The sequence below is a fragment of the Pongo abelii genome, chromosome 21, assembly GCF_028885655.2.
Source record: "Pongo abelii isolate AG06213 chromosome 21, NHGRI_mPonAbe1-v2.0_pri, whole genome shotgun sequence".
Lineage (NCBI taxonomy): Eukaryota > Metazoa > Chordata > Mammalia > Primates > Hominidae > Pongo > Pongo abelii.
The window spans coordinates 30,115,324-30,135,806 of record NC_072006.2 but is presented as its reverse complement, the minus strand read 5'-3'; the positions used below and the strand labels follow the sequence as shown (position 1 = coordinate 30,135,806).

The following is a 20,483-nucleotide window of genomic DNA, read 5'->3' as shown; positions in this document are numbered from 1 at the left end:
GCTACTCAGGAGGCTGAGGCAGGAGAATCACTTGAACCCGGGAGCCAGAGGTTGCGGTGAGCCAAGATCGCACCATTGTACTCCAGCCTGGGGGACAAGAGTGAAACTCCGTCTCAAAAAAAAAAAAAAAAAAAGAAAGAAAGAACACCAGAAGAGACCAGCCATCTGTTGCCCTGATGCAGAACAATGTTGGCTCTTGGTTTTGAGAGAAGTTGGTATGTGTTGCTGTGACAGTCTGTTTGCACTGCCATAACAAAATACCATGGACTGGGTAATTTATAAACAATAGAAACGTATTTCTCATAACTCTGTAGGCTGGAAGTCCAAGATTAAGGTGACAGTGGGTCCAAGTGTCTGGTGAAGGGCTGGTCTCTGATTCTAAGACGACGCCTTGAACATTGCATCCCCCTACTTGGTGGAAGAGCAGAAGAAAACAAACCCATTCCTTCAAGCTCTTTTATAAGGGTTCAAATCCCATCCATGAAGGATCTTCCCGCCTGGCTTAATCACCTCCTGAAGGGCCCAACTCTTAATATTATCATTGGCAATTAAGTTTCAACCTGTGAACTTTGGAAAACAAGTGCAGACCACAGCAATGGTGGACACTGCTGTTGTGCCACTCAGCTTGCCTGAGATTCCTTTTACTATCCCTCTGGGGATATCCTCTGCTCCGTGTACTTTGTTGCTAACACTGGCACCTGTGCCTTTTGGAAGATTGTCTTGGCCAGTGGAGCCACCTTGCCTAACAGTGAGCCAGAGGAGCCTTGGAGTTTCATGCCCTCCCCCGGGATTTCTCCCTTCCTAGCCCAGGACCGGTGTGGGTGTGCAGAAGCTCAGCGCCCAAGGTGAGACAGAGTCCGAGGCGTTATATATGTTCCAGAGCTCACCATTGGATCAGGCTGAGGCTGGGGCTCCACCCGAAATACACCCCATCCTTGGCTTCTTCCCCTTCTGTATCCTGCTTTCCCCACTTTCTTACTGATTTCTCCTTAATTAATTAGTTATCTAATTATTTCTCAACTGACCACTTACACCTGAATCCCTGTCTCAGGATCAGATTCTGATGTGATTATGATAGTGGGGAAACCACAGGAAGGCATTTCAGTTAACACCTCAGGTGCTCAGGAAGAACAGCGTCAACCAGTCATGCCCCAGAGCAGAACTATCATTTAGAAAAGACTGCAGATCTCTGGTGGAGGAGGAGGGGTGAATGTTGGGAGTAGGGGCTCCTAGAGGTCAGCATCATCATCTCCAATGTTTGTGTCTTCACTTGGCGATCTTTGAAGAAATTTACATGGGAGACCCTTGATTTACTCCACAAGAGCATGTGTTTTAGACAGGCAGATCTGAGTTCATGTCCCACTTTTAAAAGATTGTATTTATTTAAGGTGTACAACATGATGTTTTGATATAAATATACATAGTGAAAAGATGACTACAGTTAAGCAAATTAACAGATACATCTTTTCACATGGCTACCTTTTCTTTTTGTGTGGTAAGAGCAACTGAAATCTACTCTCAGCAAATTTCCAGTACACAGCACAGCATTATTAACAGTAGTCACCTTGCTGTAGTTAGCTCTCTAGGCTTTTTCATCCTATATAATGGCAACTTTGTGCCCTTTGACCTGCATCACCCATTTCTTCCCTCTCCCCACCCCAGGTGGTCTCTACTCCCCGCTCTACTTCTATGTATTCACATGTCCCACTTCTGACCCTTACTGGTGGTATGACCTAAGGCAAGTTACTCAACCTCTCTGAGCCTTAGTTTCCTCATCTGTAAAATGGGACTAATAGTGGTTCACAGCTCAGAGGGCAGTTGAGAGGGTTACATGTGCCCGCTCTGGTAAACATGTTGGTTCTGGTCCCTGAGTCTCAGTGTTAACATAAAATAGAGGCCCAGGATGTCTTTTATCAGGAAGTCTTTCCAAAGTGGGACATGCCAACTGATAAATGATGCAGCTGGCCCATGATTTTTGCAAGAGTTGTTATGGCAACCATATTTTTAAGTCACAAAATTGGCAAAGAATGTGAAATTGGGACTATGTGACAACAAGAAGTGATGGGTTGACATAAATAGACCTACAAAAGAGAAGTAGTAGCAGCAATTAAGAATGTAGAAGCAGGTACAGAAACACATATTAGGGGTGGGATAGTTGTATGTGACCAAGTGGGGCTCAGAAACCTGTCCCTGGTCTGGACAGAAGGAGAGGTGCGAGTTTGGAAAAAGCATTTTTACATAGTCTCTCAGGGTTGCCTAAGCCATTCTGCTTCTTGTTAGGCACCCCCTGGAATGAGAGAACAGACTGTCTCCCAAGCGATTCACTTCACTCTCCCAAGCGATTGGACAGGGGTCTTGTCTTGGGCTTCTTATTCCTGTGGTCCTCCTCCCTTTTGCTGTGTCCCACCTGCCTGTGTCTCCACTGGCAGCTTCCTGGGGGAGACATGCCTTCTCTGTTCTCTTTCCATAAGTTCCCAGTAACTCCGGGTATCAGAGAAGTGCCAGGAATCCCCCCTCTCCACTTTCCCCTCCAAGGAATGGGAGGATATCAGAGTCACGGTCTCACTTGCAGCTGAGTGGTTGGAATAGACATTTAGAAATTTGCAGCATCAGAGTCATGGTGCCAGGTGGACACCTTGTGAAGTACTTAAGAGAAGCTCCCCTGTCAGGAGGACAGGAGAGCCGGAGTCTGGGCTCGATAGGGCAAAAGCTATTATGATAGTAGGAGAAATGAAGGGCCTGCCATGAGAGGGGTCGGCTGCTTGTTCTGTTTCCACCCACCCCGACGGATGCATCCCCAGACCTTCTCTGCACCTCAGAGGTTGACCCTGTGAATGGCACTTTTGAGGCTCCCTTGACAGCTAGATTCTGCTTGGGTTTGAACAACAGGAGGTACCTGAGACTGGAGGGCAGATGGAAGGAGAGGTTTACCCTCCACACCTGCTTTGACAGTGGTGCCATACCCCCAGGAGCAGTTCCTTAACCTGGCTCCAGCTCTCATTGGGCTCCTGTGATGCCCTTTCCTTCCCTTGCCCCCCAGTCCTAAAGGCAGTAATGCTGTAGTCTGTTGCTTGTCTCTGGGACCAAATTACCCTTGTTGGTCCTGTTAGCCCCACTCATACTGCTGAAAATAGCACCTTTATTAAAGGCTTTTCATTTGAACCAGCTGAGTTGAATTTGTTTCTTTCTAAGATCCTGATGGGCAAATGAAGAAAGAGTAAAGGTGCCAAGCATCTCAATTTGGGTGGCACTGGCTTTCTGAGATAGTGAGGATGCAGGTTGGATGGGGGAAGAAGAAGTGAACTGGGGAGCTACAGGGGCAAGGCCCAGGGATCAAGCCCAAAAGTAGAACTGGGTCACATGAATCTAAACTACAGGTCATTGTTGCTGGTCTACGCTGGTGCTGAAATCTAGAGACCGCCCTCTGGTGAGACAAGAGGCAGGAGTCTCTGAGCAATGGAGATGCTCACATTGTGGGCACAGTTGGATCTTCATTCTGGGGAATTCTTCTGCATCCATTAGGACTCAGTCCCGATGGGATGGGGAGCCCAGAGCTGAGCATGGGCTATAACCAGCCAATGGGCTCAGAGCCATGAGAGAAACTGGAGTAGGTAACATCAAGTCATGAGGTTCAGGGTTACTCTCATGGTCTTGGGGACTGAGTAGGGAAGAGACCAGGGCCAGGTAGGAATGGACACAAATTAGCTGATGACAGCTGTGTGGGGACAGAATCTGAGCCCATGAATGATGCAACTTTGGGCCACTCTTTGGTGTTGGTAGAAGAAAGAAGGGATTATTACTGTAATAAAGATGGATGAGGAAGTCTTCATGAAAGCAGTGTTTTTGGCACAGGAAGGGTAATTGCAGAATACGTTTAAGAAGTGAGGTGCTGGTGTGTTATGCACAGTGGAGGGATTCCGTTGGTAGTACTCAGTATTTGACTGGGCTTAGGAAGAGTTCCTCATAGGCTAGCCTCCCAGCCTCTTGGCCTCCTGACGGAGGAGTTTCTTTTAAGTCCTTCATGAGGTGTCCACCTGGCAGTAGCCAGGCCATCATGGCACCCAGCTCCTCTTCTGCTCCCTTCGCTGCTGGTGACCCAGGCGTGCCTGGACACAGTCCTACCCCGGACCTCTGGACATTGCTGCTTCTCTCCAGGCATCAGCATTGGGCTGAAGGGGGTTAGGCCACAGTTCCTTTTCTATCCTGTCTCATGTCCCTTTCAACATCTCCACCATAGAATGTGCTGGGTCGGTAGGAAGATGCAAATGTTTTGAAAAAACAAAAACAAAAACAAAAAAGCCAAGTGCGTAAAAATCTCACTTTATTTCTCTACAGCTGAGATTAAATTAGCTCTTAAGCCTTGATTTCCACATTTTGGAGAAAACTTGATTTTGCCAATTCTCATATATATGTGCATTTGCATCTGGGGTTTATATTCTATTTCATTGGCCTGTCTGTTTATACTTCCCCGAATGCCTCACTCTTTTAATTACCACAGCTTTATAATAAGTATTGTTCCCTGGTAGAATAAGTCTCTCCAGAAATTTGCCTTGGCTTGAATTTTGGGGTAGAATTGTCAAGTTCTCTATTAATTTTCGTTTCTTGATCTTGTGGCCAACTATCTTGCTGTACTCTCTTATTAGCTCTATTTCTTTTTACTAGATTATTTTGGATTTTCTGTGTAGACAGTCATATTTTCTGCAAATAATGACAATGGATTTTTCTTTCCTAATCTTTCATAACATTTTTTTCTTTTTCTTATTATGCCAACTTCTAGTACAGGATGAATGGAAGGGATGGGAGCAGATGTTTGTATCTGGTTCTTGTCTTTAAGGGAGCACCAACTTCTTTGTAATTCTCATTATAGGACTCTCAACTCACTTTTTTAAGAACTCCACTGCCTATCCCAGCAATTTGCCTCCCCCAGGATTCATTCTTCCCCCACTAGCCATACTTTCCCTGCTGCTGAGCTCTGTCTATGAGAATGTCCTGGGGCTCCAGAAGGGAGTGGGAGGTGACATTCTAGGAACCACAGGGTAGCCCAGGATGAGCTCTTCCCTTCCAGATCTTCTCCCCATTTGCATATTTTGCAGGCGAGCTTCTTCATCCTTCACATTTTCCACAGTTGAATCAAGTGGAAAGGCATGAGAGTGTTGCTCTCTCTCTGCTCCACCCTCTTTCCCTCTCTATCTCCCTCTCTCCTTCTCCCTTTGTCCTCTTTCCTTCTCACTCCAAGGACAAATGGTAATTGTCAGACAGTAGAAACCCACAAGGAGGAAGAATCACATTTTTCTTCATGTCCCATAATTGTCAAGACAACAGCTCCTCAATGGAGTTAAACTTCACATTTTTATGTGGAAGATCACTGGCTCCTTCCTTTTCTCTCAACCTTCCCCTTCCCCTTGTATACCTGGGTCCACTGGGAGTAGGAAGTAGCACTATCTCTTAGTAACTGTCCCTTCAGCTCTGCTAAGATTGACATTGAAAAGCTTTGCAACTGCCACATAAAGGCTCAATTAAAGTCTTGGCCAAGGGCTACCCTCTTTTGCAATCTAGGATGGGGAGAGTGTGTGGTTTTCCTCTTCCTGTTCCATAGCAATATGACAGAACAAATGAGCTGGAGCTTTCAAGTTCAGTGATTTTTTTTTTTTTTTAATGAAGGAAAAAAAAATGGGTGCTGCTCTTCTAGACATGTGTTTATCAGAAAGTGTGGGATGTAGTTTGGTTAAATGTGTGTATTTCCATTGCAGTCCTTCTTTTCCAAGGAGTTTCAATTTGCATCAAAATGGCAGACTTGGGTAGGAGGGAAGGGTGGCAGGGATGTCTTGTGAAGTGGCCATTTGGCCTTTTCAAATCTTGGATCCTATGGTTTTATTCAACTAACACTCAAAGTTATGTCTTGTAACAAACAAGGTTTAAACTTAAAATATGACAGTTGATTCTCATTACTCATGGTAGTCACATTCTACAAAGCCATCTCAAACACTGAGTTAGTGAATACTGAACCATTGCTCCTAGGGGAAGTACAGGTCAAGTTCATGCAAGCCACTGGTCACAATATTTTTGTCAAGAGTTCAATACATAACTTTGTTTATGTGTGTTTTTATTTAAAGACGCCCTATTTAATGTATATCGTTGATTCATTAACATTGAACTCACCTCCAATACCAACATAACTCATTCTTGAATGAAACTTATCTAACACACATTTTCTCTGTAAGGTGCATCAGAGCCTTCTTGTACTTAAGAACAATAGACAGCACTTTAGCACTGTGCTTGGAGACCATTTTAAACAGCAAAATCACCAGCAAAAAGCAAAAACATCAAAAGACATGGCACTAAATAGGCCTCGGAAAGGATAATTGCTTACTGTATGAGAGCTGAAACAAGAAGGCAGAGCGTCAGCTTGTTTAACCTCATTGGGAATGTGCATTGGACAACTCAAATTATTCTCCACTTTGTGCATGTACACAAATGACTGCAAAAACACCACGAATACTGATTTTGGAGTTACAAATAAATTTTAGTTCATAAGAAAATTCACAAATACAGAATTGAAGAATGAGGAAACTATGTACTAACTATATGTAGAAAACATGTGCATGAGAAAACATCTATTAAAATACTGTGTAAAAACTTTTAAATAAATACTTATTTTAAAGAAATAGATGTTATTCTTTGAACATCTCCTGGAGATGAAGTGCCATGTGCTTCCGACAGCTACTTACAAGGGGACCCTGTTAACAATCTACACTTTACTTTGCACATTAACTTCATTCCTATATCAAAGGCTTCCAGGTGAAGAGATTTAACCACCTTTAAATGATCGAGTAAAAATGAGTTTTAAACATGGTTCCATATGTTAATGTGCCTCATGAAACCTGGCACCAAGAAGGTATACAGTGCAGGTGTATTCTTATTTCCTATCCTTTCTCCCATTTGATTTTTTTCTCTTCTTTCTTCACTTAAGAGAGGTGCCAAAATGGTAAGAGCATAGTTGGGAGTGGGGAGGGTGTAAGTGAACCATTCTGGCCAAGAAATTTCTAAGTTTCCAAAGAAGAGTTTAGTGCATCCTAGGTTTAGTACATAAGAGCAGATCTTGGGAAAGCAACAGAGCAAATACTTGGTCCCAAATGTGTTTTTTGACATCTTCATGGCCTCAGAAGTCTAATGAGCATGTCCAGGTGGAAGGGAATGCAGCCATTTTGTTCTATTTTGATTTCAGCCTAATACAAAGTTTTTCCTGTGGGGTTTTAACCTCTTTCTGTGGCAAACAAGTATTATGAACAATTCCCCAATGACCTGCAAAGCAGAGACAGAGGCGGGAGCCATTGCTGGCTTAGGAGCTGAGCATGTCAGTCTTGTTCCTCAATGCTGAGTTTGTGATCTGACCTCCTGCACTCTGTGTGTTCCTCCCTGCTTTTAGTTTTTGCTATCTGTAGATTCAACCCTTAGCCTGCCTTGCCTGGGAGAATCACCCTGTTCTTTTCTGGACCACCTGTTATGTGCCCTCCACACCAACTTCATTTTATGTCTGTCCTCACTGATGTTAAGACAGGAGCATATATTTCCAGCCAGAGGGATGTAGTTTGGGGAGGACCAAAGTGCCTTCTGACTATTCACCCTCAAAGGTAGCAAGGAAATTGGTACCCAGGTGTATTAGTTTCCTTTTGCTACTGTAACAAATCACCACAAACTTAGTGGATTAAAACAACACAAATTTGTTCTCTTACAGTCCTGGAGGTCAGAAGTCCAAAATGAATTTATGAGGATAAAATCAAGCTGTCAATCATCATGGTGGATGGGAGGCAGGACTAGATTGCAGCTCCAACTCGGACAGACAGAGCAGGGTGTGGAGGCTTGCATTGTGAATTTTAGCTCCAGAATGACTGCAGGAGTGAATAAGGAATCCCAAGAGGACCCACAACCCTCTGAAGGAAGCACACTGCTCCTGCAGGACCCAGGAGACACCCCAAATACTGTGAGTGCCCAAACCATGGAATTGGGAAAGGGAGTTCCTCCACCCTTGAACACACACCCCCTACTGGGGAAACTGAAGGTCCAGTTTCCTGGAGAAGATTCCAACCTTATCTGGAGCTGAGTCAATTTAGGGAGCTGAGCGAAACACAGGGGTAGAGGAAGCAGCGGGAAAGGCCCTGGGAGCTTGCTGGGTTCCCAAGCAGGCCATTCCTGCCTGGCATCACAGGGATCCTTCAGTAGGACGGCCAGAGGTGTGGGGGAAAATGCCACAGAGAGAAGGAAGTCTCCAGCTGAACTTTGTAACAATTCGAACCAGTGGAAAAGCCTTCTGGCCAAAACTCGGGGAGGGCGCGAGTCTGGCATGCAGACTCCACAGGTGAGGGAAGAACTAAAGCTGTTTTCTTTTGCAGCTGGGAGGCAGGTAGCCTGGGGCAAGTTCTCAGCCCTGCTTGCCCACAGCCTGGAAACAGACTTGGTGCTGTTAGGTGGTGCATGTTAGGAGTGAGACTGGCCCTTTGGATTGCAAGGGAGCTGGGTGAGGCCTGTGACTGGTTACTTTCCCTCACTTCCCTGACAATCCCCATGACTCAGCAGAGGCAGCCATAATCCTCCTAGGAACACAACTCCATTGACCTGGGAACCTCACCCCCATCTCCCACATCAGCCACAGCAAGACCCGCCCAAGGAGATTCTGAGCTCAGACATGCCTAGCCCTGCCCCCAACTGATGGTCCTTCCCTACCCACCCTGGTAGCTGAAGACAAAGGGCATATGCTCTTGGGTGTTCTAGGGTCCTGCCCACTGCCGGTTCCTCTCAATACTACCACAGCTGATGCTCTCTGGAAAGCGCCACCTCCCAGCAGGAGGTCAACCAGCACAGAAATAGAGCATTAAACCACCAAAGCTAAGAACCCTCACAGAGTCCATTTCACCCCCCTGCCACCTCCACCAGAACAGGTGCTGGTATCCACAACTGAGAGACCCACAGATGGTTCACATCACAGGACTCTGTGCAGACAACCCCCAGTACCAGCCCAGAGCCTGGTAGGCTTGCTGGATGGCTAGACCCAGAAAAGAAATAACAATCACTGCAGTTCAGCTCTCAGGAAGCCACATCCATAGGAAAAGGGGGAGAGTACTACATCAAGGGAACACCCTGTGGGACAAAAGAATCTGAACAACAGCCTTCAGCCCTAGACCCTCTCTCTGACAGAGCCTACCCAAATGAGAAGGAACCAGAAAACTAACTCTGGTAATATGAAAAAACAAGGCTCTTTTACACCCCTGAAAAAATCACACTAGCTTACCAGCAATGGATCCAAACCAAGAATAAATCCCTGATTTGCCTGAAAAAGAACTCAGGAGGTTAGTTATTAAGCTAATCAGAGAAGCACCAGAGAAAGGTGAAGCCCAATGCAAGGAAATCCAAAAAACGTTACAAGAAGTGAAGGGAGAAATACTCAAGGAAATAGATAGCATAAAGAAAAAACAATAAAAAATTCAGGAAACTTTGGACACACTTTTAGAAATGTGAAATGCTCTGGAAAGCTCCAGCAATAGAATTGAACAAATAGAAGAAAGAAATTCAGAGCTCGAAAACAAGGTGTTTGAATTAACCCAATCCAACAAAGACAAAGAAAAAGAATAAGAAAATAAGAACAAAGCCTCTAAGAAGTTTGGGATTATGTTAAATGACCAAACTTAAGAATAATTGGTGTTCCTGAGGAAGAACAGAAATCTAAAAGTTTGGAAAACATATTTGGGGGAATAATTGAGGAAAACTTCCCTGGCCTTGCTAGAGACCTAGACATCCAAATATAAGAAGCATAAAGAACACCTGGGAAATTCATCATAAAAGGATCATCTCCTAGGCACATTGTCATCAGGTTATCTAAAGTTAAGATAAAGGAAAGAATCTTAAGAGCTGTGAGACAAAAGCACGAGTAACCTATAAGGGAAAATCTATCAGATTAACAGCAGATTTCTCAGCAGAAACCCTACAAGTTAGAAGGGATTAGGGCCCTATCTTCAACCTCCTCAAACAAAACAATTATCAGCCAAGAATTTTGTACCCAGTGACACTAAGCATCACATATGAAGGAAAGATACAGTCTTTTGCAGACTAACAAATACTGAGAGAATTTGCCACTACTGAGCCACCACTACAAGAACTGCTAAAAGGAGCTCTAAATCTTGAAACAAATTCTGGAAACACATCAAAACAGAACCTCTTTAAAGCATAAATCTCACAGGACCTATAAAACAAAAATACAATTTAAAAAGCAAAAACAAAAAACCAAGGTAACACAGGCAACAAATAGTATGATGATTGGAATGGTACCTCACATCTCTACACTAACATTGAATGTAAATGGCCTAAATGCTCCACTTAAAAGATACAGAACTTCAGAATGGATAAGAATTCACCAACCAACTATCTGCTGCCTTCAGGAGACTCACCTAACACAAAAGGACTCACATAAACTTAAAGTAAAGGGATGGAAAAAGGCATTTCATGCAAACGGACACCAAAAGCAAGCAGGGGTAGCTATTCTTGTAGCAGACAAAACAAACTTTAAAGCAACAGCAGTTAAAAGAGACAAAGAGGGACATTATATAATGGTTAAAGGCCTTGTCCAACAGGAAAATATCACAATCCTAAACATATATGCCCCTAAAACTGGAGCTCCCAAAATTATAAAACAATTACTAATATACCTAAGAAATGAGATAGACAGCAACATAATAATAGTGAGAGACTTCAATACTCCACTGACAATGCTAGACAGATCATCAAGACAGAAAGTCAACAAAGAAAAATGGATTTAAACTATACCTTGGAACAAATGGATTTAACAGATACATACAGAACATTCCATCCAACAACCCCAGAACACACATTATATTCAACAGTGCATGGAACTTTCTCCAAGATGGACCATATGATAGGTCACAAAACGAGCCTCAATAAATTTAAGAAAATTGAAATTATATCAAGTACTCTCTTAGACCACAGTGGAATAAAACTGAAAATCAACTCCAAAAGGAACCTTCAAAACCATGCAAATATATGGAAATTAAATAATCTGCTCCTGAATGATCACTGGGTCAAAAACAAAATCAAAATGGAAATCAAAAAATTCTTCAGACTGAATGACAATAGTGACACAACCTATCAAAACCCCTGGGATACAGCAAAGGTGGTGCTAAGAGGAAAGTTCATAGCCCTAAAATGTCTACACCAAAAAGACTGACAGCACAAACTGACATTCTAAGGTTACACCTCAAGGAACTAGAGAAACAAGAACAAACCAAACCCAAACCCAGCAGAAGGAAGGAAATAACGAGCATTAAAGAAGAACTAAATGAAATTGAAACAAACAAACAAAAAAATACAAAAGATAAATGAAATAAAAAGGCTGGTTCTTTGAAAAGATACATAAAACTGATAGACCATTAGCAAAATTAACCAAGAAAAGAAGAGAGAAAATCCAAATAACCTCACTAAGAAATGAAACAAGAGATATTACAACTGACACCACTGAAATACAAAAGATCATTCAAGGCTACTATGAACACCTTTGTACACATAAACTAGAAAACCTAGAAAAGATGTTGGGAGGCCGAGGTGGGTGGATCAAGAGGTCAGCAGATTGAGACCATCCTGGCTAACACGGTGAAACCCCGTCTCTACTAAAAATACGAAAAATTAGCCAGGTGTGGTGGCAGGCACTTGTAGTCCCAGCTACTCAGGAGGCTGAGGCAGGAGAATGGTGTGAACCCAGGAGGTGGAGCTTGCAGTGAGCGGAGCTTGCGCCACTGCACTCCAGCCTGGGTGACAGAGTGAGACTCTGTCAAAAAAAAATAAATAAATAAAAAGAAAAAAAGAAAACCTAGAAAAGATGGATAAATTCCTGGAAAATACAACCCTCCTAGCTTAAATCAGGAAGAGTTGGATACCCTTAACAGGCCAATAACAAGCAGTGAGATTGAAATGGTAATTAAAACATTACCAACAAAAAAAGTCCAGGACCAGATGGATTCACAGCAGAATTCTACCAGAATTCAAAGAATTGGTATCAATCCTATTGACACCATTCCACAAGACAGAGAAAGAAGGAACCCTCCCTAATTCATTCTATGAAGCCAGCATCACCCTAATACCAAAACCAGAAAAGAACATAACCAAAAAAAAAAATTACAGTGTGATATCACTAATGAACATGGATGCTAAAATCCTTAACAAAATACTAGTTAACTGAATCCAACAACATATCAAAAAGTTAATCCACCATGACCAAGTGGGTTTTATACCAGGGATGCAGGGATGGTTTAACACATGCAAGTCAATAGATGTGATACACCACATAAATAGAATTAAAAACAAAAATCTCATGATCATCTCAATAGATGCAGACAAAGCATTCAACAAAATCCAGCATCCCTTTATGATTAAAACTCTCGGCAAAATTGGCATACAAGGGACATACCTCAATGTAATAAAAGCCATCTATGACAAACTCACAGCCAACATAATACTAATGGGGGAAAAGTTGAAAGCATTCCCTTTGGGAATGGGAACAAGACAAGGACGCCCACTCTCACTACTCCTCTTCAACATAGTACTGGAAGTCCTAGCCAGAGCAGTCAGACAAGAGAAAGAAATAAAGGGTATCCAAATCGGTAAAGAAGAAGTCAAACTGTCATTTTTTGCTGACGATATGATCATTTACCTTGAAAACCCTAAAAACTCCTCCAGAAATCTCCTAGACCTGATAAAAGAATTCAGCAAAGTTTCCGGATACAAGATTAATGTACACAAATCAGTAGCTCTTCTATACACCAACAGCGACCAAGCAGATAATCAAATCAAGAACTCATTCCTTTTACAATAGCTGCAAAAAAATGGAAATACTTAGGAATATACTTAATCAAGGAGGTGAAAGACCTCTACAAGGAAAACTACAAAGCACTGCTGAAAGAAATCACAGACAACACAAACAAATGGCAACACATCCCAGGCTCATGGATGGGTAGAATCAATATTGTGAAAATGACCATACTGCCAAAAGCAATCTATAAATTCAACACAATCCCCATCAAAATACCACCATCATTCTTCACAGAATTAGAAAAACAATTCTAAAATTCATATGGAGCCAAAAAATAGCCCACATAGCCAAAGCAAGACTAAGCAAAAAGAATGAATTTGGAGGCATCACACTACCTGATTTCAAACTATATTTACGGCCATAGTCACCAAAATAGCATGGTACTGGTATAAAAATAGGCACATAGACCAATGAAACAGAATAGAGAACCCAGAAATAAACCCAAATACATACAGCCAACTGATCTTCAACAAAGCAAACAAAAACATAAAGTGGGGAAAGGACACCCTTTTCAACAAATGGTGCCGGGGTAATTGGCTAGCCACATGTAGGAGAATGAAACTGGATTCTTATCTCTCACCTTATACAAAAATCAACTCAAGATGGATTAAGGACTTAAACCTAAGACCTGAAACTGTAAAAATTCTAGAAGATAACATTGGAAAAACCCTTCTAGACATTGGCTTAGGCAAGGATTTCATGACCAAGAACCCAAAAGCAAATGCAATAAAAACAAAGATAAATAGCTGGGACTTAATTAAACTAAAGAGCTTTTGCATAGCAAAAGGAACTGTCAGCAGAGTAAACAGACAACCCACAGAGTGGGAGAAAATCTTCACAATCTATACATCTGACAAAGGACTAATATCCAGAATCTACAATGAACTCAAACAAATAAGCAAGAAAAAAACAATCCCATCAAAAAGTGGACTAAGGACGTGAATAGACAATTCTCAAAAGAAGATATACAAATGGACAACAAACATATGAAAAAATGCTCAACATCACTAATGATCAGGGAAATGCAAATCAAAACCACAATTCTATACCACCTTACTCCTGCAAGAATGGCCATAATAAAAAAATCAAAAAACAGTAGATGTTGGCATGAATGCGGCGATCAAGAAACACTTCTACACTGCTGGTGGGAATGTAAACTAGTACAGCCACTATGGAAAACAGTGTGGAGATTCCTTAGAGAGCTAAAAGTAGAACTACCATTTGATCCAGGAATCTCACTATTGGATATCTACCCAGAGGATGTTTATAGCAGCACAATTCACAATTGCGAAAATATGGAACCAACCCAAATGCCCATCAATCAGCAAGTAGATAAAGAAACTGTGGTATATACATATGTATGTGTGATTATATACATATATACATACCACATATATATATGATGGAATACCACTCAGCCATAAAAAAGAATGAATTAATGGCATTCGCAGCAACCTGGATGAGATTGGAGACTATTATTCTAACTGATGTCTAAGTGAAGTAACTCTGGCATGGAAAACCAACCAAATGTTGTATGTTCTCACTGACATGTGGGAGCTAAGCTATGAAGATGCAAAGGCAGAAGAATGATACAATGGACTTTGGGGACTTGGGGGGAAAGGTGGAAGGGGGCGAGGGATTAAAAGACTGCAAATAGGGTGTAATGTATACTGCTCAGGTGACGGGTGCACCAAAATCTCACAAATCACCACTAAAGAACTTACTTATGTAACCAAACACCACTTGTACCCCAATAACCTATGGAAAAAAATTAAATTCAAGGTTAAAAAAAGTGATTGGTAAAATAAAAATATAAATGTCTCAAAAATAAAATAAAATCAAGGTGTCTGCAGGGCTGAATTCCTTCTGGAAATTACCTTGATTTTCAGCTTTTAGAAGTTGTGTGTATTCCCTGGCTTGTGGCTCTTTCAAAGCATAACATTCCAACTTCTGCTTTTCCATCACATTTCCATCACATCTCATCACATTTTAAACATTTCTATTTATTTATTTATTTTAAAAATAGAGATGAGGTCTCACTATGTTGAGCAGGCTGGCCTCAAACTCCCAACCTCAGGTAATTCTCCCACTTTGGCCTCCCAAAGGGTTGGGATTACAGGTGTGGGCCACTGCACCCAGCCTGTCACTGCATCTCTCTCTCTCTCTTTTTTAATAACTTTATTATTCTTGCCTTCCTCTTATTAGGACCCTTGTGAGTACAATGGGTGCACCCAGATAATGCAGAATTATCTCATCTTCAGATGCTTACCTTAATCACACATGTAAAGTCCGTTTTGCCATAGGTAACATATTGACAGGTTCTGGGGATTAGGATGTGGACATATTTGTGGAGGGTGTCACTATTTAGCCTTCACACTGGGGTATAGAAGCTTCACTCAGTCAGAGCCACTTCAGTAGAATTGTGTACCTGATATTAAGAGAGGTTCTTAGCTAAACCCTTCTTGGAGCAAAGGAGTCAGGCTCAGGTAGAGTAATCTGTGAACCAGAAACATAAGCATGATATGTGTTTATGGTGCTATAATGAGAATAACTTTGGAGCTGAAACTGGGACTGCCTCTTCATTAAATGCTCAGAGACCTGCAAAGCAGTGGCCTAACCATGAACAAAAATGCTGTTGTGAATATGTGCCATCTAAACACTCAGCTAGGCTCATGCCTATAATCCCAGCACTTTGGGAGGCCGAGGTGAGAGGGTTGCTTGGGCCTAGGAGTTTGAGACCAGCCTGGGCAACATAGTGAAGCCCCATCTCAACCAAAAATACAAAAATGGGCTGGGCATGGGCCTGTGGTCCTAGCTACTTGGGAGGCCGAGGTGGGAGGATCATTTGAGCCCGGGAGGTTGAGGCTGCAGTGAGCTGTGATTGTGCCATCGGACTTCAGCCTGGGTGACAGAGGAAGACCCCATCTCAAAAAAAAAACAACAAAAAAAAAACGGGTTAAACTCTTAGAAATGGAGAATAGAATGATGGTTACTAGCAGCTAGGTGGTACTGGCAGTGGGAGGAGAAAGGTGGTGGTTGGGGAGATGATGGTCAAAGTGCACAAAATTTCAATTAGACAGGCAGAGTAAGTTCAAGAGATCTATGGTACAACATGGTGTCTAGAGCTGATAACAATTTACTGTATTTTTGGAAATTGCTAAGGATAGATTTTATGTGTTCTTGCCACAAAAAATGATAAGCATGTGATGGGATTCATACGTTCATTAGCTTGATTTGACCATTCCACGATGCATACACATTTCAAAACATCATGCCATACACCATAAATATATGCAATTTTTATTTGCCAATTAAAAAATAAATTAGTTAATTCTTAAAGATGTTGTTGTAAAGACAATGTGACTGTGGATGGCGATGCCTTCCAGGGTCAACACCGACTTCCCCACCTGCTTCTTTCCCTTGACGTTCCCACAACTCTCTGCCGATGGTGGAGTTGATCCTCACCATTGGGGAGGATAATAATGAAAGGAAGGAGGAAGACTAATTCCCAGAGTTCAACTACAGTTCGCTCTTCGTAACACAAAGACCATTTGCTGAAATAAAATCAAACTGCAGGACCTCAGCTTATCATTTGGGGGAGTTTGCCAGACCATGCTTGAAGCCTCCTGTGAACTTTCCTGCTAGCTGATGTAGCGCCAACAGCTCAAATGACGAGGAAATCACTGAAGTGTTTGCTGTAGACTTGTGTCCCCTTTGGGGCCCCAGACCTTTGATAAGCTTCCCTTGTTTACGTTTAGTCAAGTAATGGATAAAATCTTAAGATCAACACAGTTTCTTCAATCAATATTCTTACAACCAGCTATAATCTACCTAATCAAAATATGACCTGGTCTGTATGTTTCTATCTTTCCACGGGGCTCTCTTTTTTTTCTTTTTCCCCACACCAAAACAGTACTTTATTTTGCAAATTTTGACTCATTATTACTCCCATGTTATGTTTTTTTTCAGCTGTCAAATGTACAAGGTGAAGAGAAATTTCAGTTAGACAGGGGCTGCACCTGGAAAATAAATTTCTTAAACTCCATAAACACATTTCAAAACTGCTGGGTCCCAAAAGTCCATCTATGAACTCTAGGGCTGCCAGTATCATGTGCAGCACATTAAAGCTACACTATCCAAATAGCTTATTAATTCTGCATAAATCAGGTCAAGCAATGTGTCAACCTGTAGCAGACTGTGCACTTTAACTGAACATGGCAAAATATTCACTCTTTCGAACTTTACATCATCATTTGATGTCAAACAATGAAGCAAATCCCAACAGTATATACAAAAAACAGCTTTACATTTACAAAAGATTGTTTCCCATACTGATTAATCCAGGCAGCTAACTCATTGATTTATGCAACTTTATTGAAGAAAAATAAATCAATTACTGGCAGAGCTATTAGTTGATCACTCATCCATTGACAACTTGCATCATTTATTCAGTGCTATATTAAACAGTGTATTGGAAGATAGATTAACTAATAGCTCCAAGCCTCCTAACAATTTAAATGAAAATTACAAAATGTTTGAGACCCTATTTTGGAATCCAAAGGGTGTTTGACTTCCAATTTCTATTCTCTGTAGAATAAGAACAGGTCATTCCTTTATTGACATGCATAAAATACATCACATTTTCTGTTCTGCTGATGCTATAAATTCAATACCAATTCTCCAGCCACATCAGTTATGAGCATAAAGTATATCATGTAACCTCAAATCTGTAACAGTGGAAGGCTTAAACAAGAATGGATGCTGCTAGAATAATGCTGTATCCTTTGATGTGACAACTGAGCATCCTTCTCCCTCTCCCTCAGATGGTTTCTTCAGCATGTTAGAGCAGTGAGGAATGGTTTTAGTCTCATAACCAAGTTAGAGTGAAGACACTGGCCACATAATACACATGCTCCATTTTTTTTTTTTTTAAATTCTGAGTCTTGGGCAACTGTTCTCTTGTAACTACTTTACAGTTTCTAAAAGCAGTTATTGTCCAAAGCTGGAAGAACTTAAGTCTTCTCAGATGAGCATGTGAATGAATGGAGGGAGGTAAACAAAAAATAAAATTAAAAAAAGATGAGATCTGATAGGAGAGCAGCTGGATAAGAAAATCAAAAAAGGAACAGTAATTTAAAGTTTATTCCAGCTATAATGCAGGTTATTCTGACTTTAAGGTAACATCACATGGCATACTTCTGAGTCCATTCCCGAGATACTCTGTTGTACTTATCTCTGTCTGTTTTATAGATCCGTGCAATCTCTGGCACTAGGGGGTCATTTGGGTTTGGATCACATAGCAGTGAACAAATGGATAAAAGAACTTTAGAAATTGTTAAAGCAGGCGACCACTGCGATCTCAGAATATCGAGACAAATGCTGCCATTACTGTTAATATTTGGATGATAAATTCTTGTTGTAAATGCAACCTTAGGTAGTTTGAAGGGGTAGTCTGTAGGAAAATGAATTGTCAAAAAGAATACACCGCCTTGATATGGGCTGTCATTAGGTCCCATAATTGTGGCTTGCCAATGAAACATATCATCCCCAACTGGACCAGCAGAACATTGTGCTGGAGGGTCACAGGCCAGATCACTAATTTCCTTATTAATCCATTTCAGTGCCATAGTGTGTGCTTGTCATCTGGCTCCTCACTCTCTGTGTATGCTCAAAGGTCTAGCCAAAACTCTTGATTGTCCTGGCGGCGGGGCAGGATTGTCTCGTCTTACACCAGCTCTGCCCACGGGGCTCTCTTGAGGGAAGATATCAAAAGTTTAACAGAACTCTAGAAAAGATAGAGCCTCAACATTCATGAAAGACTCATCCTGGAACTTAGAATTCCCTTGGAAACCCCTAGTTATATAACCACCACCATGGCACACAATTTCTTCCAGAAGATGTATTTTTTTCCTCTATAGGCTGGAGCATGAATGTATGAATCACTTCTTATTTATGTTAAATTACATTTTTATAATTTATAAATTATATTATATTAAATTCACTCATGCCATGGACTGGAACAAGAGATTCTTTATATTCATTATATTCTTTAAAGTTCTCCAAACTTTAGATGGGCTAAAATCTATCATTTTCTTAGAGAGTCCTTAACTCTTCACCTAATAACATTTTCATTTCTTTCTTTGCTTTCAAAACCAGCACCAGCTTCCATTCCGAGAAAACTATTGGCTTTCTTTTAGGGGCATATTCCCCCCACAAAGGAATATAGTTTTTTATTATTTCATGAGAGCATGAGATACAATATTGAGTAAATACAACATTGAGTAAAGAACAAGAAAGCCTCATTGAAATGGGGCTGCTTTGTTGTTAGGTAGGCTTAGCTGCTGGGGTGCAAGATGGAAACTTACACTTCCCAAAATAACGAATGACCACATCATGGATCTTTGAGATTGCTCACAAAGTCACAAATAGCAAAGCTGCCAATATAAAGGGCTACCATATGTTTTATCAATTACATGTCTCTGTACTGTCCACAGTGAAGACATACCAACTTCTTTTTGTTTCAAGCACCATTCTAGAAGGACTGAATCTAGAAGGACTGAATTCCTGTGTGACAATTCCAGTTTATATCATATATCTCCAGAGTGACAGCTTTTCTTCCTCTTTTCTCCCTAATCCAGTCCCCAGTCTCTGGCTGCCTCTCATCATAATTATGTGTAATGTTGGCTGACGCTATACTTGGGTGTACAGGGAAACTGTGGCTTCTTGATTTTTCTACCATTGATTGAATCTTCAGGAGCCCCCATCTCATGGGAGGTGGGGAAGCTATTCATGATATACAGTCTTTTTGAATGTACATAGACTCCCTTCAGTTGAAATCACTCATTTCTGGACATGTGAAATCTTTTGGGTTTCAGTCCCTGCCCTTGCTACTTTCTAATATGGTTGAGCTTCCAGGGACCGCATGTTGGAGGATGGGAGGAGGAAGATCAGAAGCATATACTGTTCCAGAATTCTGGATCCTTGCTGGCTCTGCTGCAGGATGGATTTCAGGATGGATTGCTGAGGAATAATGTGCCCCATCTGGTCTTTTGGAGTCTGTGGTCCTGGCCACTTGTCCTTGATAGCAAAGGCACCACACATAATGATCACTTTGACCTGACTCTGGGCCTCTGCCCATCTGCCACCCCTAAGTAGGGCACACAGGAATTTATGGATCCCTGCACCTCACCGTTTGCTGTGGCATATTAGGGCATTGGTCAGACTCCTTCATCTCCCTGCCTCCTCCCATGGCTGCATCACCATTTCTCTAGAACACCTGCAGGGCTCCTCTCAGAGGTCTGGGGCCTTCCCCAGTGAGCCCAGGGAAGCATCCCATTGCTGCCTTCCTGCCTCATGATCTCAGCTTCTCTACACTTAGATGTTTCTATAGCTTCCCCACCTCCACCACCTAGATTTAGCTCCTGAAGGAGAAAGCAAGGACAAATGCATTCAGCCTTCAAGTATTTTCTGTTTCTTTCTTTTCCACCATCCACTGAGGCTGGAAGGGATGGGCTCTGTTTTCTTCTTCCTCTATGGAAAGGACTTCCTCTACATCATAGCCTCCTTTGGAGGGCCATTAAGCTTCCTGGTTCAGTGTTAATGGTGGAAGAGC

At 41.8% G+C, this 20,483-nt stretch overlaps 1 protein-coding gene across 1 annotated transcript; it reads right to left on the bottom strand.

The window, feature by feature from the left end:
* Positions 1 to 16,887: 16,887 nt before the first annotated feature.
* Positions 16,888 to 18,517, bottom strand: LOC100456340 (ubiquitin-conjugating enzyme E2 D3-like). The gene has a single exon (XM_054541686.2). It carries the CDS (start codon positions 18,496 to 18,498, stop codon positions 18,055 to 18,057), a length of 444 nt encoding a protein of 147 aa, XP_054397661.1. The 5' UTR covers positions 18,499 to 18,517; the 3' UTR covers positions 16,888 to 18,054.
* Between the last annotated feature and the right edge of the window lie 1,966 nt (positions 18,518 to 20,483).